Genomic DNA, 26,971 nt, shown 5'->3' on the forward strand with positions numbered 1-26,971 from the left:
TTCTATCCCTAAAAATATCTACCTAAGTTTGTGTCCCCTGGCTTGACCCTGACATCAAGACTGGCTCTCACGGGGCCAAGAAAAGGGACTCCTCCTCCTCCCTGTCCTCCCTCCTCCTCCCTGTCCTCCCTCCTCCTCCTCCCTTGACCCCAGCTAGGGTGGCTTAGGCCTGTGGCTGGTGAATCACAGGACTGCTGTGCTCTGATCCCTGCAGTGTGACTGTCACTGTGATCCAACCATGTGACCAGGGCAGACTCAGGGGAGCCAGGGTGGGGCTTTGTCCGCCCTCCACTCTTGTAAAGGAGAAGAAATCCTCCTCGTCTGTGTGCAGCGCGCGCGAGGCAGGAGGTCCACGTCAGGTGTCTTCTGGCCTCTTCCTATGTAGCCCTGGCTGGCCTTAAGCTTGCTCTGTAGACCAGGCTAGCCTGCCTCTGCCTCTTGAGTGCTGGCTGGGATTAAAGGCGCGCACCACCACCTGCAGATTTACTTTCTTTTATTCTTGTGTGTATGCATGTTGTCTGTCTGGGTAACACATGTGTGCTTGGTGCACAGGAAGCAGGGGCTTGGGGTCCCCTGGAGCTGGAGTCACAGGAGCTGCGAGCCACCATGTGGGTGCTGGGAATCGAACCCAGGTCCTCCTCGAGAGCAGCCAGTGCTGTAATTACAGAGCCCCTGCCCAGGGATTTTTGAGGTGGCTCTCTGGCTGAGCTGGGGTGTCTGGCCAGTGAGCCCCAGGGACCCAGGTGCCCCCACTGCACCTCTCTTTTATGTAGTTTGGGCCATCTGAAGAGGGGTCTCCCAGCCCCTGTGGACAGCACCTTACCCACCGAGTTCCAAAACCCCAGACTCACTCACCTGTCCTGCTGGGGTTGTTCAGCTCCGTCCTCCCTGCTGGCCCCCACTGCTGAGGCTCACACTGTCCCACTGTCGCTGGGAGAGAACTCTCCCCCCAAGGACAATGTCTGGCTTTTCCCTTTGGTCCCCAGGGACCTGAGCATGTGGCTGAGATGGGAAAGACATAGGTGGCTGAACCCTAGAGCCATGGTGTGGGGAAGGAGTGAGTGTGTGAATGAATGGGTTAGGGAATGAATGAATGAATGGGTTAGGGAATGAATGAATGGGTTAGGGAATGAATGGGTGTAATGTGAATCTGCCCAGCCTTTACCCCCCTTGCTCAGCCCCTTCCTCCCTAGGGCCTGTCACCAGGAGGGACCTGGCACATCCGGGTCTCCGTACTCTGGCTGACCCCTGCCTCTGCTTGGTTTACTGGAGACAGAGTCTCCATCCAGATCCCAGGTTGGTCTGGAATTCTCTGTAATCCTCCTGCCTCAGCAGCCTCCTGGGGGCTGGGATATCAGGCATGGGTCACCACACGCAGGTCCCCATCACATCTCGCTGGTGACACTAAACATAGCTGTGTCACGTGCCTCTGGTCTCCCTGCCACTCTGTGTTCCAAGGTTCAGGCTGTGGAGCCAAAGTCCTTGGAGGTTTGATGACCCTTCCCCGTTCACCCGCCCCCCACTGGTCCCGGTCACCTGCCCCGCACTCCTCACCCCCTGCCCCTTGAAGCACACAAAGGGACCACTTCTCCCTCTGCATTATAATTTCTTTATTTAACATAAAACTCCCCCCTCCCCGTCCGTCGGCCCTCATGTCATCACAGCAACCGTCCCCGCTGTCTCCATGTTTATAACTGTACAGGTCACTGGGGGGTTTGGGGCACTGTTGCTCTGGGGCAAGTTTTCAAACAGCTCCTGGGCATCTCCGTAAAGAAATCCCGGGCCTTACCTCGAGGCCCTGGGGCTCTGCGCCTTGCCTCAGACTGTCCCCTGGGTGCCTGAAGTGTTGGCCCTGTGTGGACTGGGACATTAACCGTGCAGGGTCTCCCTCCTGTCTCAGGTCCTCTGTGGTCATGGTTCTGGGTCCTGCCTCCCTGTGGCTGCTAGGTGCTGGTGATCTCAGAGGGGTGGCGGTGTAGCAGGCGACCCCCATTAGAGTTTCCCAGACCCTTGAGGGCCAGCAGGAGTGTGTCCACCTGTCTATCCTTGCCACAGCTGTCCTCGTGTCATAGGCCTTGGGTGTCACCAGAAGCCACCTGGCAGGAAAAGCCTCTAGGATTCTGTTTCCAAAAGCCAAGAGAGACCATCCACAGATCATGATCTGGGGGTGCTATCTTGGTTCCCCTTTCTGTCTTTTTTGGGGGTGTTCCAGGCAGGGTTTCTCTGTGGCTTTGGAGGCTGTCCTGGAACTCACTCTGTAGACCAGGGTGACCTCGAACTCACAGAGATCCGCCTGCCTCTGCCTCCCTAGTGCTGGGGTTAAAGACTGCACCACCACTGCCGGGCTCCCCTCTTCTATCTTATGTTGGATAAACACAACTTACAAAGCCTTCACCTGGCTTGAGGACACATACAGACAGACCAGCTCCCAGGAGGCTGAGGCAGGAGGATCTGGAGATTGAGGCCAGTGCCCGGAACAACAACTCCTCCTGCAGGGCCACAGAGTAGAGGCTTTGATATGGTCAGCAGAGCTCAGAGACACTGACTCTCCTGGTAGAAGCTGACCTCCCGGGGCCACCAGAAGCTCAGGAACAAGCGGCATTGTCACAGATGCCAAATGCCTCATGGGGGTGGTGGTGGACAGAATGGGTTCCATTCCTTGGAGACGGTGAGGCCCAATGATCCTGTGTGTTCTTTTTTCGCAGACAGGGTCTCAGTCTGTCCTTGAACTCAGAAATCCTCCTGCCTCTGCATCCCAAGTGCTGGGATTAAAGGCGTGCGCCGCCAGGACTTGAGGGAACCATAGGGAACCCTTCCTTACAAATGTCATCGGGTCTTCAGTGCCTCTGGAGACAGGAGGCTTCTTCCTCACACTCCTGTGGTGTCTGGACACAGTCCTGACAGTCCAATCATCAGGCCAAACTGTTCTCCCATCCCAGCTTGGAGGTCAGGTGCCCACAGTGGGACACGTTTCCCTAGGGGATCCCCCAGATCTCCTGGCACCCACAGTCCTGTATGTCCTCATTCACTGGGCTAGAGTGACCCCTGCTTGGTGACACAAAGCCTGAGTGTGGTCCAGGCAGGGAACAGAAAGCTAGACACAGATCCCTGCCTTGAAATGAGATGTCAGTTAAAATCCCCGGAGTCACAGCTACCTTAAAGGGCTCTAAAATGTTCTAGATTGTGGGGGAGGAACCATGAGTCTGACCAGTGTGTGCAACCAGCCTGAAGACCCCTGAAGACAGTCAAATGCGGAATAGGACGTCAATGTGGGTGTGAGGTCGGAGGTCACAGTCCTGCTTGGGGTGACAGGGACGGGGACACTGGGTCACATTCCACAGGAAAGTCAAAGCCAGGGCCACTGGGCATCCGAGGCTCCAGCTAGGGACGTCGACAGGTAAGCAAAGGGGCTTTAACTGAGTCAGTCCAAAATGCACATTTGTGCCATCCCAGCAGGGACAGTTAGAGACTTCCTGGGGCTTTGGAGGTCTGGAGGCCCAGGTCACATAGGATATGTGGGTGACACTGCCCGTGTCCAGCTCTGCCAACCAGAAGCTCAGGACCCAGTCCATTCCAGAATGTGCTCCCAGCGCCTTCTTAAAGTAGAAACAGTGAAATGTACTCAAGCATTGAGAAAGGACCTGGGGTTCAGAGAGGACTAAGGAGCCAGGTGTCCTTGGATGATGGGCGCAGTATGAGGCAGGATGAAGTCCGGCCCACAGGCCTCTGATGGAGGTTACATGGTGTCTAGAATCATCTCCGTCCATCTCTAGGTCCTGGTTAAATCAGGACATGCTGAAGGGTGCAGGATAATTAGGGAGGGGGTCAGTGCCTGAGGTGCAGGTGAGCTTCCACAGGAAAACTGAGTCAGATAACCGGCTGTGGAGGACTCTGGCCAAAGAGCAATGACTGCCACCAACATTTCTAATGTAGACCAGAGAACTCCCTCCCTCCCAGGACAATAGCAATAAAGACCTGTGGACCCCTGCACACCCACAAACTCACCAAACCATGACTCTATCCAACAAGGCCTACCCATCCACCCACCCACCCATCCATCCATCCATCCACCCATCCATCCATCCATCCACCCATCCATCCATCCACCCATCCACCCATCCATCCACCCAACCATCCACCCATCCACCCACCCATCCACCCACCCATCCATCCATCCATCCACCCATCCATCCATCCACCCATCCATCCATCCATCCATCCATCCATCCACCCATCCATCCATCCACCCATCCACCCATCCATCCATCCACCCATTCATCCATCCATCCATCCATCCACCCATCCACCCATCCATCCATCCACCCATTCATCCATCCATCCATCCATCCACCCATCCACCCATCCATCCATCCACCCATCCATCCATCCATCCACCCATCCATCCATCCACCCAACCATCCACCCATCCACCCACCCATCCACCCACCCATCCATCCACCCATCCATCCATCCACCCAACCATCCACCCATCCACCCACCCATCCACCCACCCACCCATCCATCCACCCATCCATCCATCCACCCATCCATCCATCCATCCATCCACTCATCCACCCATCCATCCATCCATCCACCCATCCACCCATCCATCCACCCATCCACCCATCCATCCATCCACCCACCCATCCATCCACCCACCCACCCATCCACCCAACCACCCATCCACCCAACCACCCATCCACCCACCCATCCATCCACCCATCCATCCATCCATCCATCCATCCACCCATCCACCCATTCATCCATCCATCCATCCACCCATCCATCCATCCACCCATCCATCCATCCATCCACCCATCCACCCATCCACCCATCCACCCATCCATCCATCCATCCACCCATCCATCCATCCACCCAACCATCCACCCATCCACCCACCCATCCACCCACCCATCCATCCACCCATCCATCCATCCACCCAACCATCCACCCATCCATCCATCCATCCACCCATCCATCCATCCACCCAACCATCCACCCATCCACCCACCCATCCACCCACCCATCCATCCACCCATCCATCCATCCACCCAACCATCCACCCATCCACCCACCCATCCACCCACCCATCCATCCACCCATCCATCCATCCACCCAACCATCCACCCATCCACCCACCCATCCATCCACCCATCCATCCATCCACCCATCCATCCATCCATCCACTCATCCACCCATCCATCCATCCCTCCTTTCTCTGGGTTGCATCTGAGCCTGGCTGTCATGGGTGTCATGCTCATGGCCACCATGTCCCACAGGCAGGAAATGAATGCACACCCCAGTCTGCTGTGCCACCTTCTGGGGCAGCATATGTTCAGAAATGCACTTGGAACATTCCAAGAGAAACCGCTAACTCCCGTGCTACACCCACCTCGTTTCCTGGTCTTCTGTCACTTCCACTGAGCTGCGGGTGGGGAGGAGAGGGTGTTATTTGCCTATTTGGGACCCTGGGCAATTCCCATTCATTGGTTGGGGCTGGCAGCCTCCCCAGGAAGGTTTTGTTTTACCTGCTGTGCAAGGGGCAGACCTGAGCAGACACAATGAGGGGACCAGAGGTCTGGTGCAGCTGCCCAGGTGTCACCAAGCTTGAGAAGCCATCGACCACACCCTGTCTTCCTCCCAGTGTCCCCTCCCTGCCTTGGCCCACGGTCCCCGCGCCCTGTGCTTACCCGTCCCCTTCTTCCGCTGTCTCTGGTTTCCCGTCGGGTCTGGGAATGAGGAACTCGGGCTGTGTTGGCGGCCGTGCACTGTGACAGAACCAGGTGACAAGCATGGGCTGGGGTTAGGGTTTTGTTGTTCCTGGTGTGCCAGAGGGAGCTGGTGGCCCAGGATGGGATAAGTGTGACCCATAACGCAGGGAGGTGAGTGGGGGTGGGCAGGAGCCCTGCCCCGCCCTCTTGTAGTCCAGGCTAGCCTGTAACTTCCCGTGTAGCTGAGGATGGCCATACAACCCTGATCCTCCTGCCTCCTCGTGCTGAGGGCAGAGATGTTGGCTCTGTGCTGCCCGATGGCTTACGTGGGGATGGGGACCGTTGGGCTATTATTTTAGGATGTGTCTTTTGTCTGTGCTGAATTTATTTATCTCTGTGAAGCTGTGATTCCTTGCCTGTCTAAAACACTTGGTGGTCCTAATAAAGATCTGAACGGCCAATAGCGAGGAGGAGCAAGGACAGGCGGGGCTGGCGGCAGACAGAGTGACAGAAGGAGGAGTGAGAAACTCTGAGAGAACTAGGGGTCACCTGGCCAGACACGGAGCAAGGAGAGAAGGAGCAGAAGTGAGAAAAGTAAAAGCCCCGGAGGAGAAAGGTAGCTGGGTTAATTTAAGATAAGAAAAGCAGGCCGGGCGTTGGTGGCACAGGCCTTTAATCCCAGCACTTGGGAGGCAGAGGCAGGCGGATCTCTGTGAGTTAGAGGCCAGCCTGGTCTACAGAGGGAGTTCCAGGACAGCCTCCAAAGCCGAGAAACCCTGTCTCAAAAAAAAAAAAAAACCAAAAGAAAAAAAAAAGATAAGAAAAGCTGGGTAGAAACAAGCCAGGCCAAGGCTGGGCACTCATAAGCAAGAATGAGCCTCAGTGTGCGTGTGACTTATTTGGGAGCTGGGTCATGGGTCCCTCAAGAAGCCACAAGAGTAAAAAACATTTGAGACCCAGGGGAAGGGCCCAGCAAGGCCAGTACTCTACCTGCCGAGCTGCGGCCCCATGCGCAGGCTTGGAAGGCCTGGGTGGCGGGAGCAGAAACAGCCAGGCTCACGGGCACCTCCCAGCCCAGCATGGGAACACTGAGGCATGGCTTCTGGGGCCAGCCTTGGCCTCTAAACACTTTGTCTCAAAAAAGAAAAATACTGGGCTTCTGTAGTGAGGAAGTGTGCAAGGCAGGGGTGATGGGGCAGAGGACCACTGGACCCCACCCACTGCTGAAGAGCCTTTCCCACGGACCAACGGACTATTACCCAGTCAGGAAAAAGGGTGCAGCTCTGCCAACACGGATGATGTGAGGACAGGGAACTCAGCAGGATCACTCCCAAGACTCACAGAGACTGGGGGTTGAGGGGTGGGGGCATCAAGAGCATGTTGGGGAGGGAGTTAGCGTGCGATGGGGGAGAGTATCTCTGCATGATCTGGAAAGTTCTGAGAGGTGGGTGGGGGCGCACAGCCCTGTGACGGGGACAAGTACAGTGAGGATTGAACGCTGAGTGTTAATTGTACAGAAACTTTAAAGATACACACGCCTTTAATCCCAGCACTCGGAAGGCAGAAGCAGGCGGATCTCTGTGAGTTCGAGGCCAGCCTGGTCTACAGAGTAAGTTCCAGGACAGGCTCCAAAACAATACAGAGAAATCTTGTCTCGAAAAACCAAATAAACAAATAAATGAAACAGAGAAACTTTCAGGGCCTCGTCCAGGCCTGAGCTCAGGCGTTGTGTGACTGTGTATGGGTCATGTGGGCAGAGCCAGTCTGGGTTGGCATTTGTGCAAATGTCACCCCTTTTGGGCTCTGTTGAGTAAGGTCCTCAATCTAAGTGAGGGAGGCAGGGGCCGGCAAGATGGCTCAGCAGGTAAAGGCACTTGTGGCCAAGCCTGACAACCCAAGTCTGATCCCTGTTTGATGGAAAGGGAGCTGACCCCTTTCCGTGTGAGCGGTGGTTTGCAATCCCACTCCCGGAACAGATGAATACCATGCAACAGATGATCAAGGCTGGGTTTGAACTCATGGCTAACTCCAGAGGCCTCCTGTGAGAGGCCGGTCTTTGTGTGTGAGAGGTGTGTGTGCACCTCGTGTGTGTGTGTGTGTATGTGTGTGTGAGAGAGAAAGTGTGTGAGTGTGTGTCTCTATGTGTGTGTGAGTGTGTGTCTCTATGTGTGTGAGTGTGTGAGTGTCTCTGTGTGTGAGTGTGTGTGTGTCTCACTGGTTCAGGTAGGCTGCAGGCCTGTGAGACCCAGGACCCCTTCTCTGTTTCCCCAGTTCTAGGATTACATGGGTGCTAGGGATTTGAACTCAGGCCTTCAGGTTTGCCCCTATCAGTTTTCCCACATCCAAAGGCAGAACCGAGCCAGTGGGGACATCATTTGGTCTCCAGCAAGCAGAGACCATCAAATTGCCCCTCAGGGCCACTCAACAAGCGTGCCACACTGACCTCTCTCCCTTGGCTCTGAGTCTCTGTTCTTCATACCTGAGGGAAAGAAAACCACACGAAGGGAGTCAGATAAGGAGACGGCGGGGCCACTCCCAGGAGCGTCAGGGCCATGGAGAGAAGGGGGAGGGTGGGTGCCAGGGCTTGGGACAGAGCTACAGTGTGACAGCAACTGAGTTGTGTGCTGAGGTATGGATTCAGCGTTGGGTGTGCCTGTGAGTGCGTGCAGTACCCACAGAGGCCGGATGGGGGCGCCAGGTCCCAGAACTAGAGTCACAGGAGGTTGTGATCCCCGTGTGGGTGCTGGGAACTGAACCCAGGTCCTCTGCAGGAGCAGCTGCTGCGCTAACCGCTGAGCAGCCTGTCCTACCCCGCCGTGTTCACCATGGAAAGGAAGCCGCTGAGGGCCGGTGTGGGGGCACTCACTGCAGAACACACGCGGGCAGCTGCACGTGCTCCATGGGGATGAGTCGCTCCAGCTCCTCCAGGCTGTGCACGTACTGGATCTTGCTGATGAACTTGACACTGACAGGCAGAGAGCAGGTGAGGGGTCACCAGGCAGAGCTGGCCACACCACCCCCAGCTCACCAAATCGAGTGCTGGGCCCCTGCCCCGCACGACTGTGATGGAGCTCAGACACCTCAGACGTGCTTTCTAGAAACGTTTTCCCAGCTATTCACTGTGCCTGCACTGATGGAACACTATGACAGCTGAGGCTCCCTCCATTCAACATGCAGTCTCGGGGACTGAACCCAGGTTGTCGGGCTTGGCGGTAAGCTCCTCTCCCCACACAGCCTGCTCGCCAGCCCTCCAAATGTGTTCTTACAAATAAAAAGCAGAATTCTCTGCCTAGCCTGATGGTGCATGTCAAGGATCTGAGGCAGGAGGATTGCCACTTCAGCACTGACTTATATTACACAGGGAGACGTGGCTTTAAAAACAAGGGCCAGCACTGGCAGTGGGCCCGAGATCTAACTCCAGTGCACAAACCCACTTAGTGGAGCCCATTCCGTATGGAGAGACGCCTTGCTCACAGGGGCGTGGGGGTGGGGAGCTGCCTTGGTCCTGCCTCAATGAGGTGATGGGACAGACTCAGTAGACTTCCTAGGGGAGGCCTTGCCCTCTCTGTGGAGCAGATGGGAGGAGAGGGGGAACTGGGATTGGAATGTAAAAAAGCAAATTAATAAAAAAATAAAGTAAGAAGAATGTCAGGACATGAGTTCAAATCCACAGCATGTGCAGAAAACACCAGCAGCCATAACCCCGGAGCTGGGGAGGCTGAGACAGGAGGATCACTGGGTCTGGTCGGGCCATCGAGTCTCAGGTCTCCAGGAGAAGGTGGCGGTCAGTGGAAACTCAGGACAGCGCCTGAGCCGCACCTGATGAAGGGCCGGGAGATGGCCAGCACAGTTCGGATGAACCAGGAGGGATGCACGATGATCAGAGACTTCAGGTTCTTCCGCAGCCTGTGGGGGGGGGGGTGAGGACAAAGCAGGCTCAGGCTTGGGGTACAGGGGCCGGAGGGGAGGAGGTGGACCACTCACCCATGGTGTCTCCCCGGCCTGATGCCCCAAGTCCTTTTAGCCAACTGCACCCTCACAGCGTGCAGATTTACAGGCCCTGGGACACCTCAACACCAGACAGTAGCGTGACTCTTACACACACACACACACACACACACACACACTGTCCTGAATTCTAGGAAGTGCTAGGGGGTTTAAAAATCTGTTTGAAGCTATTCATAAAACCCCCAAAGTGGAAACAACCCAATGTTTACTCACAGACGGACAGACAGAAACGATGCAGTTTGGTCACAGCTGGAATATTACTCAGCCATGAAAAAGAAAGGCCGTCTTTCTGACGCCTCTCTGAGGACGGCCCTTGAGTACTCAGTGCTCTGAGCCATGGGGTCAGAGACAGAAGGACACACCCCATGGTGCCTCTCTCTCCAGGGGTCCCTGCAGTCAGTCACCAGCAGGTACTGGCCGGCCTCTAGGGTGGCCTTCCTTTAAAGCCTCCTGCTCCTTGCCCTTGGCTGGGCTTCTGCCTCCCGGGCAGATGGGGAAGGGCACCAAGGGTCCAACCTCGGGGCCCTGTCTTCACTCTCACCTCCTGTCAATCATGTGGTAACACTTCTTCAGCCAGCCAATGCCGGGCATCCTCCGCCGGGGCGTGGCCCCGTTCAGGTACACAATCATGTAGTCCTCGGCGACAAGCAGTTCCAGACTGCTGATGACGTACCTGTGGTGGGGAGGGACGCGGGGTTCCCATGTGGGGGCACCGGGGCTGCAGGCCAGCCCTGCTGGGCCAGCCACACCCGAGCGGGTGTGCACACGCCCATGCTGGTGGGTTCCGGAACATTCTGCGAGGGAGCTGAGCCCCCACCCAGGGCCGTGGTCTCCATCGCCAGCACCACCCCCAAGCAGCAGAGAGCTCCAAATGCGCTCTCTGAACTCCTGGGGCTTGGAGTTAGGCCTTGCGCTGGGGACCAGGCTGGCTCTGACGCCCAGAGCTCAGCTGCCTCGCCGTCCCCGCAGGGGCTCAGACTTACAGGAAGAGATTCTCCATGATGTAGTGGTAGTCGGGGGAGCTGCTGTCTGGGAGGAAGCAGGCGGCAAAGACGATGATGGCGTTGAGGCCTTCCCCGTAGTAGCCTGGGGAGCGGCGTCCCGTGAGGCTCACGGTAGCCCAGGCTGGGCCGTGGCCGCCCGCTCCCCGAGCAGCAGCACCCGCTGGGGAGGTGACACCCCGTGGCCTCCCGCCCGCACACCCCAGCTGGACGCGTACACCGCAGCTGGACGCGCACACCGCAGCTGGACGCGCACACCGCAGCTGGACGCGCACACCCCAGCTGGACGCCCCCGCCCCAGCTGGACGCGCACACCGCAGCTGGACGCGCACACCCCAGCTGGACGCCCCCGCCCCAGCTGGACGCGCACACCGCAGCTGGACGCGCACACCGCAGCTGGACGCGCACACCGCAGCTGGACGCCCCCGCCCCAGTCAGGAGAAGCGCTGCCCGCGGTGAGCCCCGGCCCCAGCAACGCGGGGCGCACGCACCTCCGTGGGTAACCACCTTCATGTACGGCCGGATCATGTGCAGGTCGATGCGGTGCTCCTGCTCCCCGATGATGACAGTCCGCCACAGGCGACCGTTGGCCGCGCTGCCGTCCTCCGCCCCGTCCCCGAACAGATCCGCGCTGTCCCCGGGCATGTTCTTGGCAGTGGCCACAGGAGTGTCGTCTGCGGGGGGTGGGGTGGGGTGAGTCTGTGAGCGCGGCAGGACCCGAAACCCTGGGACACACAGCTCTGGGGATACCTGGGGTGAGCCAGCCCGGGTACCGGCCCTTTCCCGTCCCAGGGGCGGAGGCCTCCCCTCCTCCCAGCTCCCCCGCGGCGGCCTCCAACTCAGCAAGAACAAACCCGTGCCCCACTAGCTGCTCGTGTCCGTGGCCACACTGCTGCCTCCTGCAGGAAGCCCTCAGTGACTGCACCCAAGATAGCCGCTGACACCAGCCGACCCCAGGCCAGGTTCTATTCTAGAACCTCCTATGGATGTGTAGTTTCCTCAGGCCGCCCCCCACCCCCAGCAACCCCGTGGGTAGGGCTCATCTGGACCTCGATCCATGTGACAGCGGAGTCCCCACACTGATGCGGGCACCAGACACCGTGGGTCCCGGCTGACGCGGCTCCCAGAGTCATAAGGCCGGGGCTGGCGAGGAGGCAGGCCCGGGAGACGCAAGCCGGGGCAGGGCAGGGACCAACACCATTACCTTCCCACTCAAGGTCATTGCCGTTCCCCAGGAACTCCAGTGAGTCGGTCTCGTCCGGCGTCTCGATGTCATCCACGTTGATGTCCAGGTCATCTGGGGTGTCCAGGAAGTCGTCGGACAGCAGGGAGCCCTCACTCTGGTCCAGGGAGATGTTGATCTCGGGGGCCACCAGGGTCTTTCTCTTCCGATGAGCTCCACTCAGGTTCAGGGCGGAGGGAGGGGCTGCCAGGATGCACGAGGGGGAAGATCGCTAGCCCCACCCCACTCAGGCTCTCGGGTAGCCCAGACTGGCCTCAGAGTCACCGAGTAGTGCAGGATGGCCCTGAACTCCTGCTCCTCCCGTGGCCCCGCCCCCATGTTGGGTGAGCTCAGCCCCCACAGATGTGATTTCCTTCTCCGCCCCTCACTCACTCCCAACCCCGCTCGTTGTCCCCAAATCCAGGTCCACCTGGGGGTGGGAACAAGCTCAATGTGGCCGGGTCTTCCGAGGGGACCTGGGAGAGAAGCCGCCAGGCCAGCCTGCGGGTCGCTGTCTCGATGGTGATTCACAGGGGAAGGCTGAGCCCACTGTGGGCGGGGCGCCCGGGCAGGGTCCTGGGTGCTGGAAGAAAGCTGGCTGAGGCAGGAGAGACGGCTCAGAGGCTACGAGCACTGGTTGCTCTTCCAGAGGTGCTGAGTTCAGTTCCCAGCAGCCACATGGTGGCTCACAGCCATCCGTCACGAGATGGAGGCAGAATGTAGTATACATAATAAATGAATCAATCTTTGAGAAGCCAGCCAGCCAGCCGAGAGGCGCCATCCAGCAGCTGGAGACAGACGCGGACCCACAGCCGAGCACTGGGTGGAGCTCTGGCGCACCAAGGAGGAGGGGGAGGAGGGGCTGTGGGAGCCAGAGGGGTGGAGGACACCACAAGAAAACAACCAGAGTCAGCTAACCTGGGATCAGAGGAACTCACAGAGGCCGGACCGACAACCAGGGAGCCTGCTCGGGGCAGACCTAGTCCCTCTGCGTACATGTCACAGCTGTAGCGTGTGGGCCTCCTAACAGGGAGCAGAGGCTGTCTCTGACTCTCACTGGCTTTCGGGACCCTTCTCGCACACTGAGCTGCCTCCCAAGGTTAACTTTGTGTCTCGCCTCACTTGTTACATTTTGTCTGTTTGCAATCCTGGGAAACAGGAGGAGTGGATCTGGTGCAGAGAGGAGGCGGGGAAGCTGTGGTCAGGATGTAATGTATGAGGGAGGAATTGGAAAACAGGCCGAGCAGCTGGGGGAGCACCTGGAAACCGCGCCCTGAGAGGCTTCTGAGGCCTCCCTCAAGACGGACTGTGACATCAGCCAGACAGACACTGCCCTCCCCAAGCGGGTTTTGGTCACTTTACCCTCAGAGATCTAATGGTGGGCGTGACTGCCTCCCACCAGCTGTCCTTCGAAGCGCGCATGTGACACCGATCAGCACAACCCCAATGATGGCTGGGGGCGTGGCCAGGGTGCAGCCCCGCCTAGAATCCCCAGTGAGGGGCTGGGGCGTGGTCGGGGTGGAGCACCATCTAGAACCCCCTAGTGATGGCTGGGGGCGTGGTCGGGGTGGAGCCCCGCCTAGACTCCCCAGTGAGGGGCTGGGGCGTAGTCGGGGTGGAGCCCTGCCCAGACTCCCCAGTGAGGGGCTGGGGCGTGGTCAGGGTGGAGCGCCCTCATACTCATTGCAATGGCTCTGGGTTCCAGTCCCTGTGCCAAGGAAAACCTGTAAGACTCCTCACGGTTTCTCCCCTGTCTCTCCCTTTAGCTCCCTAGTCTCTGCGCAGTTCAGGAGTTGGAAATAAACGTAAGCTTCCCAAGAAAATCCTAAACTAGATCCCACCGGTGTCACCCACGCAGGAAGGTTTCGTTTTTAGGGCCCATGGGACCCTGCAGCGGCAGTATGTCCGTGTTTCCGTTGGGAACCTCAGGGTGCAGCGGGAAGTCAGGGCTGCGACCCTCTCTGCTGCCTTCCCAGAAGTGGGTAGGTTCAAATGCTACTGACTCTTCCCACGGGGCAACATCGAAATCATGGCCCAAGATCACATTTGGAGATGACACTCGTCACCAACAGCGCAACAGAGCGAAAGGATAGGTATTTGAGGTAAAGGAGATTATTGTCAAGCTTTAACATTAAATAGCATTGACAGAGAAAGGAATAACAAATTTGAATTTGCATAAAAATAAACATGTTATACGGAATTTGCCTTCAAAAATGGCCAAGCCAGGTGTGGTGGTGAATGCCTTTAACCACAGCAATCCAGAGGCAGAGGCTGGAGGATCTCTGTGAGTTGGTGGCCATCCTAGACTACAGAACAAATTCCAGCCCAGCCCTGAACAGAGAAACCCTGCCTCAAATAAAATGGTTCCACCCCCCCCCACATACACATAGAAAAGAAGACTTTATTCTACAAAGGAAAGCTTAAAAGGCCCTAGAATACATGCCTGTCACTCAGCACTTGGGATGTAGAGGCAGGAGGATCAGGAATCCTGGGTCATTTTCATCTACATAATAAATCTGAGCTAGCCTGGGCTCCATGAGACCCTGTCTCAAAAAAAAAAACACAAACAAAAAATAGAGAGGAAAAAAGGTCTATGGCCCTGTGACCTCAATTGTCAGGTCTCCAAATGACACAGACTATTGGCTCGTTCTTGGCTGCCCACCTGACCTGTAAGACACCATGCATAACGGCAGGACATAGAGGAACTCAGCGGGAACTAGCCAGGAAACCCCTCCCAGCCTCTGAACTTCATGGACTTCGCCATGCTGGGACGCTCTGTTCCAAATGCCACAAATAGTCAGGCTTGTGGTGACGTATTATTTATGACATATTGAAGCGTACCTGAAGGTAGAAAGCAAAGCTAGCCACGAGCCATAGAGGTCAGGCAGTTGGTGAGACACACCTTAATCTCGGCAGCCACACTAGCAAGCGGTAGAGCCAGGCAGTGGCGGCACACACCCTTCATCCCAGGACACAGGAGTCAGGCCACCCCGGCCTACACTAGAGTGAAGAGCAGCAGAGCTCATGCCTTTGATCCCAGCCTCAGGATCACTCACCTTTGATCCCAGCACTAGGGAGGTGGAGACAGGAGTGACAGGACTGGTGGAGACAGGACAGCCCTTTCAGCCTGAGGTAGAGGTAACACCTACTGGCTTGGCTGCTTTGCTTCTCTGATCTTCAGCTTGAAACTGAACCCCAAAATCTGTCTCTGGATTTTTTTCTGCACTGGGGGAGAGGCCCAGGGTTGGGGGATTATGATCCAAATGTATTAAATATACATGAAAGGACATTCATACTACAAGAAAGTAAAGTTGTTGTTTTTCCTTTTCTGAGACAGAGTTTCTCTGTGTAGCCCTGGCTGTCCTGGAACTCTCTCTGTAGCCCAGGCTGGCCTCGAACTCACAGAGATCCACCTGCCTCTGCCTCCCAAGTTCTGGGATTAAAGGCGTGCGCCACCAACGCCCGGCTTAACCAAATATTTAGGCCGGGCATTGGTGGCGCATGCCTTTAATCCCAGAACTCGGGAGGCAGAGGCAGGAGGATCTCTGTGAGTTCGAGGCCAGCCTGGTCTACCGAGTGAGTTCCAGGACAGCCTCCAAAACAATACAGAGAAACCCTGTCTCGAAAAAAAAAAATAATTAAGCCAGGCAGTGATGATGCACAACTTAATCCCAGCATTCACAAGGCAGAGGCAGGCAAATCTCTTTGAGTTCGAGGCCAGCCTGGTCTACAACGCTACACAGAGAAACCCTATCTTGAAAAACTCAAATAAAGAAAAATTAAGTAAATCCATTAAAGAAAGTTCAAAGTAATATAAAAATTATAAGCCGTGTAAAGATGGGAACTGCACAGGGAGTCTGGATCCTGTATGGTGTTGTGTTGACTGAATTGTTTAAATGCTGATGAGTGAATGGCAGCTGCTGAGAGACACGAGATTGTAAAAGGACTGTTTCATCAAACCAGTCTGGATAGTTTAGGAATGCCTTAACTTTAAAACGGAATTCAGAAAATGTATTGAGTTAGGAGAGAGGTTATGCTTTTGTTTCCACAGCAAATGAGGGCTGTGAATCCCTTCGAAATTAATAGAGACCAGATTTGATTGGGAAAGATCCCCTGAAAATCTTGGCTATAGAAATAAAGAAATAAACCTAGAAAACTACAAGACAGGTGACATATATGCTGATCACTTGACATGGGAACATCTCTAAGCCTGTAATGAGACATGATAAATCTTGTTGGCTACTGAGTCCTCATGACTTATTATTACATGCCATCCTTTCATATGGCAGGGATAGAAGTTTGGTTACATAGAAAAGGACTCATAAAAGTTAATAGATGTCTTTTACCTCATCAAACATAAAACCAAAGAACCATCCTTGGCTGGCATGTGTACCATCCGCAGTCCATACATTTGTTAATACAGTTATGTATGTAACCTTGAAAGTTTGTGTGTTTTCAGAACAAGGGAATCAGACACTGATGGGGGATGTCCTTCTGTATATATGTTTCTCTTATTGGTTGACCAATAAAATACTGTTTGGCCAATAGCCAGGCAGAAAGCAGAGACAGGACTATAAGAGGAAGGAGGAAGGAGAGAGAGGGAGACCTGGGGGGGGGATGCCATGTAGAGACTGGGAAGATAGGACATGCCAGGCATTCTCCGGTAAGATAAAGTCATATAGAAATACAAAGATTAATAATTATGGGTTAGTAATTAAGACAGAGCTAGCCAGTAAATATGGTGGCCCAGGTGACCCAGCCTCTGAGAGTGTCTCTTCTGCAGTTTCCTCAGAGCTCTGCATCCAGAGCAGCCTCAAGGCTGCTGGCTGGGATGGCTCAGCTCACACTCTTCCGGCCAGGGCTGGAAGACGCCTTGTGCTTTCCCACTGTACAGAGACTGGACAACAAACATTATAGCTAGTTTCCCCAGGGCTTTACCATTGTCTCAAATTTCTTAGGATCCCCTGGAGATGTCAGTGCCACCCAGAGGACAAGAAACAGTCTAGAGAACACAATACCCACATTTCCAGGAGATGGGGTGGGTGGTTTTGCTCATTCAGTAGTTTCTGGATGGTCATCCTCATTTAGTGGGCATATAGTAATAAAGGATAATAAGACAACTATTCACTTCAAATATTTTACAATGGTATGGATTTTTGTATATTGTAATCTATAACAACCAAACTTGTAGTCATGTTAGGTATGTTTTCAGGGTCAGAGATATTTTAGATACACAGGTGGTCTTCAAACACTTCAGAGATCCACACAGCATGGCCTTTTTTGTTTGTTTGTTTGTTTGCTGGGACAGGGTTTCTCTGTGGCTTTGAAGGCTGTCCTGGAACTAGTTCCTGTAGAACAGGCTAGTCTCGAAATCACAGAGATCTGCCTGCCTCTGCCTCCTGAGTGCTGGAATTAAAGGTGTGTACCATCAACACCCGGCTGAACATAGCCTTTAAGATGCTTCAATAACTAAGGCTTTAATAACTAAGACACATCTGCTCCTGGCAGCACAATCTGCTTCATAAAAGGATGATGGGCATTGAAGAGTTTGCTTTCACTGTGGCAAGGCTAGCTGTTTGTCAGGAAACTGCCCTTGCCTCAACTGCTTACTATACAAACTGGACACAAAGGAAAAAGACTGTCAAACTTTGCCAAGACAAGGTAGGACAGTCCTTCAAAGTTCCTAATTCACAAAAAATGTTTGCCAGATGTCTAGACCTGTAGGCTGGAGATGGATGCCCCAGCCGTGCAGAGGAGCCTTGGGTGACCATCCAGGCAGCCAGCTGTGTCTATAGTTTTGGATGCTGCTTGCTTGTACTTCCTGTTTGCTCAGGTAATATTGTATCCTTCTTGGGTCTCTGATGGAGGTGAAGATAAGGCAGTTATAGATAGTTTTCTTTGTTACCAAATTCAGAAAGGAAACTTACATAAGAGATGTAAAGTTTATGGGGCTGAGAGACATAAGAGCTTGGATTGTTTAGGAAAATGGCTTGAGGTCTAAAAAGATGGTGGTGGGTTGATAATACAGGTTAGAGTAGGAAGTAGACTAGGTATACAGCTTTGGATTCACTAATATAGGATCGATAATAGAGTTTTTTTTCTGAATTTGCCAAATACAAATGGACTAGACATTGTGAATGTAATTCTTGCCTGATAATTGTTCTTATTGGCTTACTATGTTAGAGCTAAAACCTTTCTTTTTATTTAAACAAAAGGGGAAAATGTTGCAAAATATTTGTTTAACTGTGCAAAGATGTGTTACAATTGTTTAACTATGTAAAGATGTGTTGCTGTTTACCTTGCCTGACTAAGGTACTGATGGGGGAAGTCCTGTGTATATTTCAATAAAGCACTGTTGGCCAATAGGGAACCAAGATAGGTAGGACTAGGAGTCCAGGAGGACTCTGGGAAGGAGAAACACAGAGAGTCAAGATGTAACGCCATGGAGTAGGAAGCCCGGAACTATTCTCAGGTAAGAGAAATACTTAGATTAGCAATTATGGGATAAATACTTAAGTCAGAGCTAGCCAGTAAGAAACAAGCAAGGCCAACAGCTTCATAATTAATATAGCCTCCTGTGTGTTTATTTGGGACTGATGCGGCTCTGGAACCAGGCTGGCAGGAAGGCTTCTCTCAAGGAAAAGGCTTCTCTTTACATAATGGTGATCAGGAGTGGGATGATGAATTTCCACGTAAAATAACAAAAGCTTTAAAGGAATTTTAGAAACAAAAGAACAGAGAGAAGCACGGCTTTTTGGTAGCAGCATTTTCTCAGGTGGGCTCTGTTTTGCTAGCAACAAGCAGAGATTCACTCGGCGCGCTTAAGGGAGTCTTCCTCAGCATAAAAAAAAGCAAGGTTCTTTTAAGAGGCTCTGCTAACAATGAAAGGTGTGTAAGCACAGCTGGAAGTGGCAGTGACCACATCTCCAAGCTGGCAGCTGGAGTCACGCTTACGCCCACCATCTTGGAAAAACTGCAGTTTAAACAGCTACGGTTTTAACAGATAAGACACGTGGCCAGAAAAACATAAAGATTTATAGTAAAGTCAGATTGGATGAACAAAACCTCTAAAGGTTTACAGTGTGTTTAAAAATATACGTAAGATTGAGAGACAAAAAGAAACGGCAAAGTGATAAATAAATAGAGAAGCCGGCTGTGGTGGCGCACGCCGGTAGGAATTGCTGCAGAGGCAGAGGCAGGCAGATTTCCAAAGAGAAACCCTGTCTCAGCGAAAAAGAAATAAAAGTAAAAGAAATAGAGTAATAATAGATAAATAAATAAGCCACGTAAAGATGGAAAATACACAGAGAGTCTGGATACTGTACACTATTGTGTTTTTCAGTTTTTTGATTGCTCAGGAAGGAACAACTGCTAAAGTACACTTGATTATAAATACTGCTGAATTAATTCAACTTATATCTTTTGAAAATGCCTTGACTTCAAATTTTAAGTATAAGGATATGTTACTTGGGAAAGGAGATTATGTTTATGTTTCTACAGAAAATGAAAAGTTGAGGATTGCTGGGCGTTGGTGGCACACACCTTTAATCCCAGCACTCGGGAGGCAGAGGCAGGTGGATCTCTGTGAGTTCAAGGCCAGCCTGGTCTACAGAGTGAGTTCCAGGACAGCCTCCAAAGCCACAAAGAAACCTTGTCTCGAAAAACCAAAAAAAAAAAAAAAAAAAAAAAGAAAGAAAGAAAGGTTGAGGATTCCTTCCAGGCTTCTGTGGTTTGATGAACCAAGACCCCCGGAAGCAGTGGGCCAGGCGTTTCAACAATTGAGATAGCTAAGATGATGGAGCTTTACAGACCACGAAAATAAGGACTTATACAGGTTTCTGAGTTTTGCCATGATCCCCATGGTATGAACAGCGCCCCCTTCCAGCACGAAGCAGTTTGGAATGAGCGACGTCCTAATTCCCATCTTGTTTATAAATCTTTGTTTTCATTTAAATGGGGTTGTTTATAATTGGTTAATGATCACAGCCAATCTCTTTTTAATGGTAAAAAGCAGAATTATGGTATGGATATGGTTTTTCACTTTTTGATACAAATTCAAGGTCAATTTTGTGATATGTATATTTTGCCTCTTGATTAAATATTGTGTTTATACTAATCTTTTAAAACATAATGCATAATTAAATATAGATTATAGATAGTTACTTATAATAGTCAGAATTTATAGTTAGGTAAGTTAGGTTTTCTAGATATACAGACATATATTTGAGATAGATATACAGTCTTCAAACCTCTCAAAGACCTTCAGAAAATGGCATTTAAAATGGTTTGGGGTTTTTCTTGACAATGAGAAACATCTGCTCCTGGCAGAACCAATTACGTCTGAGAGGAAGATGGGCATCGAAGAAACTTGTTATGGAGTTTGCTTTCAACATGGCAATATTAGCCATTTGGGCAAGAAACTGCTCTTGCCTAGACTGTTTGACTGTTGCTGTATAAACTGGACATGCAGGACCCACAGTAAAGTGACTGCTGAACTCAGTCTTACAGGGTTCCTGCTTCATGGAAGAGTCTACGAGACTTTCTGCAGGACACAGAGAAATGACTGACAGACTGCCAATGCAGATGGACAATTTTGAAATTTCCTGCTTTGCTGAGAAATCTTCTGGATACATTGTGGCCTATGGGCTGAAGATGGATGCCCCAACGTTACAGAGGAACTTTGGGTGACTGTCCAGGTAGCAAGATGTCTCTGTCAATCCTAGTGTTTATATATTATCCTTCTGTGGTCTTTGATAGAGTTGAAGGCAGATAGTTATAGTTATAGTTTTCCTTAGTTATAATAAAAGATAAGCTACATATAGGACTTTGGACTCACAAGAATGGGATAGATGATATTTTCTTTAAATCTTGCTAAATGTTGATAGACAAAATATTGTAACTGTGTTCTTACTTGATAACTGTTCTGTTGTATATAATTTGACTATGTTAAAGACCTTTCTTTTTGTTTAGACACAAAAGAGGAGATGATGGGAGAAGTTCTGTGTATATGTCAATAAAGCACTGTTGGCCAATAGGGAACCAATATAGGTGGGACTAGGAGTCGAGGAGGACTCTGGGTAGGAGAAAAACAGAGAGTCAAGATGTAATGCCATGGAGTAGGAAGCCCGGAAACCTCTCCAGTAAGAGAAATACTTAGATTAGCAATTATGGGATAAATACTTAAGTCAGAGCTAGCCAGTAAGAAACAAGCAAGGCCAACAGCTTCATAATTAATATAGCCTCCTGTGTGTTCATTTGGGACTGATGCGGCTCTGGAACCAGGCTGGTGGGAAGGCTTCTCTCAAGGAAAAGGCTTCTCTTTACAAGGTACCCAATTGGTCTAATAAAAAGCTGAAGAGTCAATACCGAGGGAGTAAGTAAGAGGGGGAATTTAGGCTGGGTAGGAGGAGAAACAGAGACGAAACACCAGGGGCCAGCCATCCAGATGCAGAAGAAGCAGGAAAGCAGGACGTACACAGTGAAAGAAAGGTAAAAGTCCCAAGGCAAAGTGCAGGCGAAGAGAAACCGGTTAAAGTCAGTTAGAAGAGCTGGCGGGACAAGCCTAAGCTAGGCCAAGCATTCACAATTGATACTAAGTCTCCATCTCTTTATGTGTGAGCTGGCTGGTGGCCCCCAAAATTCCAACAACAGGTCTCCATGTTCCAAGTGACCCCCATCTTGCCCCACGTCCTCCCTTCTGAGGTGGACCATGCTGGCCCCTACTGCAGATCACTCTGCTGTGATCACAGTTCATGCTGGCATCATCGCCTCAGACACAGAACACTGGACTTACGCCCGAGTCTCCCCTTTGGTGCTGGGATGGAATATGAGATGGATGGGATGTGGTAGGAACCCTGACTGGAGCTTGAGTCGCCCAGGGTGACCTCAGAATCACTCTGTTTAGCTGAGCATGGTGGGAGGCTTATGAAGAGGGCTGCCATGGATTCAGGCCAACCAGAGTACAGAATGAGTGCAGTATGCCCTCGGACACTCGGCAAGACCCTGCGTGAATGAAGTGTAAAATGGGCTGGTGTGGAGCCTCTCTTTAGAATACCCTAGTGGTTCGGTGTTAGGTTCTGGATTCTGGCCCAAGAACTACACAACAAAGAGGAGGGGAGATTTGGAAGAAGACGCCCGGGTACACATTACCCTGTGACATGGGCACACCCTTGGGTCTGCTTGTATAAGCAGGCCACACCCAGGACCTTGGCGGTCAAGGTTGGCAAGTGTCTTGTGGAGAATTCTTCCTTGTCTGTAGGAGCTCATCATCCTATATCTTGACCTGGTAATACGGTCTGTCTCCACACCTGAGGCTGTCCTGGAACTTCTGACAATCCCCTGCCGCCCTGGTCTCCTGATTTGGGCTCCTGGCATGTTCCTCCATGTCCAGACATGAATTTAAATGCATATGTTTCCTCGCTGAAAAAACTGCGTGTGCACAGGTGTGTGTGCGGACACAGAGAGCCCCGCCTCCCTTACACTTTCCTTCAGTTGCTCTCCACCTTGGTTTTTGTGACAGGGACTCTCCCTGAACCTGGGATTGCTGACTAAGGAGGCCCAGCGGGAAGGTGAGTTCCAGGCACCCTCCTGCGTTCAGTACTAACTCACAAAAGAGCTGCACATGCCTGACCCCTGGACCGTTGCCCTGAGGCTCTGTCGACCTGACTCAGGCTCTTCCAGAAGAACAGCAGTCACACTGCTCACGGAGCCACCTCCCCATTTCATCTGCCACGTGTAGTGATATTTTGTTTGTGCCCTAACAAATAAAGCTTACCTGGAGATCAGAGGGTGGAGCTAGCCATTAGTTAACCATAGAGGTCTGGAGGTCTGTACAGACAGACAGGAAGTGATAAGGCGGATGGAGACAGGAGCTTGGCCCTTTTTCGGCTGAAAAGGTGACGAGGTGGCTATGGCTTGCTCTTTTGTCTCTCTGATCTTTCAGAATTTACCGCTGTACCTGACTCTGGGGTTTCTAGTAAGACCAACTAGAACGCGTGCTACAGCTCCTGCTTCTAGTCCTTGAGGGGGATGCAGGCACGGAGACATCGGGAAACCAGATAGGCACACACAGGAGACATGGTGCCGTCTTCGTTCAGGTGTTCTCGTACCCCTCTGACCAGGTGCACCACGGCCCCCCTGCTAGACTTTCCACCCTGCACGCAACTCCAGACAACCATCCGCACCCTGAAACCTAGCTCGCGTTTCTGCGCACTCTGTAAGCTTACAGGAGGAGTCTTCCATTGCGCCGCCCAGCAGCTCCGCCCCGGTGTCTTCAGGAAGCGGTCTGTGCAGGAACCAGTGTCAAAAAACACAGCAGTAGGAATGCAGATGACAGATCCAGCCGAGGGTTAGAGAAAAGAAGAGGAAGAAAATGCACTCAGATCAAGAAGAAACAGTAATGCCCCAGACTCTGCTCTTCCTTGGAACTGTTGGCTCAGGTAGCACCAGTATAGAAAGAGGCCTTCCAGGAGAGTAATGCCCTTAGCCCCTCACTGGGGATTCTAGGCTGGGCTCCACCCTGACCACGCCCCCAGCCCCTCACTGGGGATTCTAGGCCGGGCTCCACCCCTGACCACGTTTCTTCATTAACTTTTTGATACAAGGTCTTGCTCTGCACACCGAGTTGACTCGAACTCTTTCTCTGGTTCCTTCTGTGGAAGCTGAGCTACAAGGCTCAGTCATCACTCCAAGCCTGGCTATAGGAATTCACTGTCTGGGAGTCTTGGAAGAAGAGGTTCCCGAAGGTTCTGTCACCATCAGTAACATCTGCTGACGCTTCCAGGAGCCAGAGAGATCCCAGGACACTGGCGCCCTCACCTGGGCAGATCCTCATCCTGCCACTCATCCCTGACATCCACATTTTCCATCCTCAGCGTGGCTTCGGTGGTCCCCATGGGAGCTGGAAAGAGAGGCCGGCTGGAAGCCTGGGTGACACGGAGAAGGATCTGCGGAAGGGACAGACTGGTGTAGACAGCCGTGACTACAGCCCCCACCTCTGCCTGAGTCTGCGTGCATGATTGAGCCAGCCCACAGCGGGAGGATTCCTGTCTCCTGAGGAGCACACGCAAGGGACACCCGGCCGGAACGCAGGCGAGGAGTTGAGCCCCCAGGTACGCCCCCTCCATTGGAACCTCTCAAGTCCACCTTCCCCAGAGCAACCCCGGACCCAAACTGACTCGTCCTCCCGCTTCTCCTCGGAGCTCACCTGCGGAGGCAAGCCAAGAGAACCGGCTCGCGGGCTGCACCTGCCTCATGCTCTACCTGCCAGCGCCGAATGGCCTGAGTGAGTCATGGCTTCTTGGGCTGTCCTCCAAGCCTATCACCCCTGGCTCCATCACTCTATAAAAATCATTTTATTTGCAGGTATGCCTATGCCGGCGCAGGTCAGAGGTCAACAACAGGGTCCCCCTCCGTCACTGTGTCTGTTTGTGCAGCTCTGGCTCTGGAAGTCCCTCTGCCTCACTTACATTTTGAGGAGGGTCTGTCTCCACCTGAACCTAAGCACAGAGCCCTCGACCCACAGTCTCGGCCTCTCCAGGGATGGGGTTACGTTTTTGTCCTCCAGCTTTATTGTGTGTGTGTGTATGGTGTGTGTGTGTGTGTGGTGTGTGTGTGTGTGATGTGTGTGTGGTGTGTGTGATGTGTGTGTGCATGTGTGTGTGGTGTGTGTGTGCATGTGTGTGGTGTGTGTGCATGTGTGTGTGGTGTGTGTGTGGTGTGTGTGCATGTGTGTGGTGTGTGTGCATGTGTGTGTGGTGTGTGTGCATGTGTGTGTGCATGTGTGTGTGGTGTGTGTGCATGTGTGTGGTGTGTGTGTGGTGTGTGTGCATGTGTGTGTGGTGTGTGTGCATGTGTGTGTGGTGTGTGTGCATGTGTGTGGTGTGTGTGCATGTGTGTGTGGTGTGTGTGCATGTGTGTGTGGTGTGTGTGCATGTGTGTGGTGTGTGTGTGTTGTCTGCATGTATATCTGCACATCTGCCTAGTGCTCTGGTCGTCAAAACTGGGGCGTGGTGGCGCAGACTTTAGTCCCAGCACTCGGGAGGCAGAGACAGGAGGATCTCTGAGTTCGAGGCCAGCCTGGGCTACAGATTGAGTTTTAGGATAGCTAGGGCTACACAGGGAAACCCCATGTTGAACTCCCTCTACGAGAAAAAAAAGACCCCTTGGAGCTGGGTTACAGACAGAACTCGGGTCTTCTGATAGCAGCCAGTGCTCTAACCATCGAGCAATCTCCCCAGCCCAGGCTGTGATTACAGTTGGGGGGGGAGGGAGGGAGTCTCGGTCTGTGTAGCCCCACCTCAGCCTCTGAGCGCGGGGATTAAAGCTATGCTATACCTTGCTAGTTTTGATCACCTTTTTAATTAGTTGCCTGTTTTGTCTGTGGGGTGTGTGTGCACACTGCGGAGTTTCAGGGGGGTCAGAGGACAGTTTGGAGTCAGCCCCCTCACTCCCCCACTAGGGTCCCAGGGAGCAAAGTCAGGTGGTTGGCATGGCAACAGTTCTGAGTTCCCAGAAGCATGTGGCTTTTTCTGTAGGTGCCAGGGATTGAACTGAGTCCTCATGGTTTTACCGCCAGCGCGCTACTCCCTAAACTGCCTCCTGAGCCCCCCTGGGATGCTGTGTGGACTCACCAGACTGAGGGAAGCGCATCGTGTTGGAGGCCAGTGTTTCGACACAGACAACCTCCCCCCACACACAACTAAAGACGCCCCCAAACCAAACTCTGGTACCAACTGGGCCACGTCTGTGAAATCGTGATTTTTCTCCTAATTCCTTATTGACAACAGGATTCCAGGGCCCAGTCATGGGATGCCACCCTAGCCGGTTCCCTGGTCGGGAGGCAAGGGCCACTTGCTTGTCCCGGATGTCACTGCCCACCAGGCCATCTGCTGGTGGCTGGGGCGTGTCTCCCGCAGCCAGGAGGACTGGCCTGCAGGTGTTGACCAAGCCTGGCAGATTAAGGAGCCCGAGGGGGGGCGGGACCGACTTGACTGTCGTCACCCATTCATGGGGAGCGACAACGAGAGACAGCGAGAAACGAGTCCCCGTTTGCTCCAGGCCTTGCTCGGAGCCGAGCCCAGTGCATTGTGTCTGTGCAGGGAGGGGACACGGGTCCCTCATCCCCATCTACACACTGCCAAACACTGGGTGTGGTGGGTCTCGGGGCACCGGCTACAATGAGGGACCAGGAATCCCCGCAAGTCCAGGAAAAACAGCGCGGTGCCTGGCCCCGGGGCCGCTGCTAAGAATCTGTCCTTTTCAATGTATATGTAATTTTGACGTCTCCAAGCCCGCAGTCAGGGTTATAAATAGAAAACACCCGACACCGCATGGGAGGTTTACCGCCCCCAGGGTGCTCAGGCTCGGATCCGGGGCTGTAATCCTTGTGGTCTGCATTCTCCACCCAGGATCGAGCCCAGGCCGCTCGCCCCAGCTGTTCGCCCCATCGCAGCATCCACGCCGAGAGCCCCTAGTGCTTCTCGGATAAACCTTTCCCCTTGCTGGGCAGCGAGCGGAGAAAAAAAATGACAATTTTTATTTCCAGTTTGCAAACGGCCCACTCACCCCGGCGGCGGTTCCGCGCTGTCACAGAAACACAAAGGCGGGCCGGGCCCGGATGCAGGCTGGCATCTCGCGGGTGGTACCCAGCCTAGGGCCTGGCGGAAGGATGCAAGTCCACATCCGAGGAAGGTCACCTAGGGCGACGTGGCCAGCGGCACCGTGGCTCCCCGACCCGGCTGCAGAAGGGGGCGCCCGGGTCAGAGGCGGCGCCCCTGGCCCCCCGCCGTCTCCATGTCCCCCGCCATCGCAGCCCCGACCTTCCCGGACGGCTGAGGCTCTGCCTGCCCCCAGATAGTGAGGGAAGCTGCTTTTGTGTGCAGGGGGCGGGCCCAGGCCTGACAGACAGTTCCAGCTCCCCCTGCTCGCATCCTCCTTTCCCCATTGGCTGAGGGGAAAGCAAATCTCCCAGCCGCGTCCTAAGCAGGTGCAAGAAAAAACAAAAAACAAAAGAACCTCTGGGATGGTGC

The 26,971-nt window shown here is 53.3% G+C and overlaps 1 protein-coding gene across 1 annotated transcript; it reads right to left on the bottom strand.

The window, feature by feature from the left end:
• Positions 1 to 1,595: 1,595 nt before the first annotated feature.
• Positions 1,596 to 26,815, bottom strand: Atcay (ATCAY kinesin light chain interacting caytaxin). The gene is made up of 13 exons (XM_013123001.3): positions 26,508 to 26,815; positions 23,760 to 23,887; positions 23,168 to 23,226; positions 11,925 to 12,146; positions 11,212 to 11,394; positions 10,703 to 10,805; positions 10,261 to 10,392; positions 9,531 to 9,617; positions 8,578 to 8,676; positions 8,155 to 8,190; positions 5,691 to 5,768; positions 5,393 to 5,425; positions 1,596 to 3,795 (listed from the first exon to the last, which is right to left on the bottom strand). The coding sequence occupies exons 2-13, from the start codon at positions 23,834 to 23,836 to the stop codon at positions 3,786 to 3,788; spliced, it is 1,119 nt and encodes a 372-aa protein (XP_012978455.1). The 5' UTR covers positions 23,837 to 23,887; positions 26,508 to 26,815; the 3' UTR covers positions 1,596 to 3,785.
• Positions 26,816 to 26,971: the final 156 nt, after the last annotated feature.

This window comes from Mesocricetus auratus, unplaced genomic scaffold (assembly GCF_017639785.1).
Source record: "Mesocricetus auratus isolate SY011 unplaced genomic scaffold, BCM_Maur_2.0 Super-Scaffold_100676, whole genome shotgun sequence".
Lineage (NCBI taxonomy): Eukaryota > Metazoa > Chordata > Mammalia > Rodentia > Cricetidae > Mesocricetus > Mesocricetus auratus.